This window comes from Echinops telfairi, unplaced genomic scaffold, assembly GCF_000313985.2.
Source record: "Echinops telfairi isolate 266 unplaced genomic scaffold, ASM31398v2 ScPeMD7_7417;HRSCAF=8455, whole genome shotgun sequence".
NCBI classification, from domain to species: Eukaryota; Metazoa; Chordata; class Mammalia; order Afrosoricida; family Tenrecidae; genus Echinops; species Echinops telfairi.
This window is the reverse complement of record NW_022111317.1, coordinates 741,020-743,087: the sequence shown is the minus strand read 5'-3', so window position 1 is coordinate 743,087 and position 2,068 is coordinate 741,020. Positions and strand designations below refer to the sequence as shown.

At 51.0% G+C, this 2,068-nt stretch overlaps 1 protein-coding gene across 1 annotated transcript in view; it reads right to left on the bottom strand.

The window, feature by feature from the left end:
- Positions 1 to 2,068, bottom strand: part of LOC105979596 (actin-like) — a 29,703-nt gene that overhangs the window by 11,054 nt on the left and 16,581 nt on the right. Inside the window, exon 5 of the mRNA XM_013007468.1 lies at positions 77 to 238. Within this exon, the coding sequence (XP_012862922.1) occupies positions 77 to 238 (162 nt within the window). The remainder of the gene's footprint in view (positions 1 to 76; positions 239 to 2,068) is intronic.

The following is a 2,068-nucleotide window of genomic DNA, read 5'->3' as shown; positions in this document are numbered from 1 at the left end:
CTGTAAGTTGTTGCAAGCCCAGAAGGCTATTATGTTCCAAGGACTGGGCTACCAGGCTGAAAGTAGCATTGCCTACCTCTGCTCACAAATGAGTATCCACTCTCTGACAGCAGTTGCAGTAAGTACAAGGTTAGGTCTTGTCCAGCAATGTCCAGCTTCATGATCGACTGACGCAAAGGGCAGCCCTCAAAGATGGGCACAAAGTAGGTCATCCCTTCTCCAGACTCGATGGTCATTCCTAGAGGAGGGAGCATATTGACAGCATGGTGTAAGGTCCCTGTCCTCTGGGTGTTGGTGTCTGCAGGGTGGGGGGGGAGGCTCGGAGAGAAGCAGACAATGGTGGAAGGGCAGACAACGGGTCTGGGAAGCAAGCATTCTCCCACCACAGAAAGGTGTGCTAGGAAGGCGCCTTCTGGGTCTGAACATGAACTGTTTAGGACAAGAGGCCTTTCTTGAGCAAGCAGGGAATCATGTGTAAGCAGTAGTTGCCAAGGAGACATAAAGGAAGAAGACTCACAGGGTCCTCCTACCTCTTCCTCTCTGAGGACCCATCCCTTCAGTCACAGGAACACCAGCCCCTGCACATGCGGGACCCAGCATTCCAGTTAAGATGAAGTCATGCCCTTCCCCTGCTTCTCAACAGGGGGGTGATGGGGTCCTGGGAAGACAGGGCCTCCTTTTTTGTGGAGCATCAACTTGAATGTAGAGCCTTCTTGACCGTGGTGGCTCAGGAGTTAAGTGCTTGGCCGCCCACTGAAAGGCTGGTGGTTCAAACCCCTCAGTGGCTGTATGGGAGAAAGATGAGGCTGTCTACTCCGGTTAAGAATTACAGCCTCTGATACCCTACCGGGTCAGTTCTACTCTGTCCTATAGGGTCACTATGAGTCAGAATCCACCTGATGAATTTAAGAACTTTCTAGAGCTGATTGGGGGGCCAGGGTAGGTGGCTACTCCTTTCACCTGTTGACTCTGGGCTGGGAACCGAGAACTTTGTGTTTCAAAGGGAGCTGGGGGATTTCCACTTCCAGCAAAAATGGAACAGCAGCTTTCTAGCAAACATGGAGAGTCCCTTCTGGGACGCCTGAAACACCAGGTGGAATATCAGCACGGATGATGTCCAAGACGCTGGACTTCAGGGAACGAGACACGAGCTATCACAAGCCACCGACAGCCCACTGTCCTTCACGAGCAGACACACCCTGTCACCTGAGACGTCCCCAAGTCGAAGCCAACCACCTGCCCAGAACTACGCAGCATGACCAGACTGAGCTGGTTCCAGGAACACAAGGCTCTTCCACCCTTCAAAAAGCAGTCAATACAGGGGCCCTCCAAGAGCCCATAGGGAAACCCCATTCTCTCGAAATTCCATGTTCCCACAAAGCCCATGAAGCACGCCTCACGCAGCATACTGAGTTGCAGACCTGCAGACCAGCACCAACAAGATCACATCAACAAATACAGGAAAATCCGCCATATAGAAGCCAACCCCACTTCCTGATTAAAACAAAATCTAAAAATAAGGGTACTTACTGCCACTGCTTAATAAAAAACACACAACAGCTTTTTCTAAGCTCTCCACAAACTAAGAATGTGAGATTGCATGTATGGATTCTTTTTAATTCAAAAAAACCTCCAGGTATGAGTACACTTCTGGTGGAAGTCTGACTTCTTGCCCCTGAAGCTCAGGAATCAGACCTGGTTGTAAATCTCCAGGTGAGTAGACAGGCTCCCTGTTCTCCCACGCTTCGGCTGGTGGATTTGAAGCGCTGAGCTTGCAGTGAGTAGTCCAACACTCACCCACAGCACCACCTGGACCCTTTCCAATGCAAGGAAGACAACCCTCATGGCAGGAAGTCAGACTTTCACCAGGAAGTGCACTCATGGAATGCATAGGGTCCCTATCAGATAGGGTAGAATTGCCCCCTATGGATTGCTGAAACTGTAAATCTCGACAGGAACAGACATCCTCTGCTTTCTCCTGTTGACTGGCTGGTGGTTTGGAACTGCTGACCTTGTGCTTCGCAGCCCTCTGTGCCACCCATCACATCACCACGGTCGCTGTGAGTCA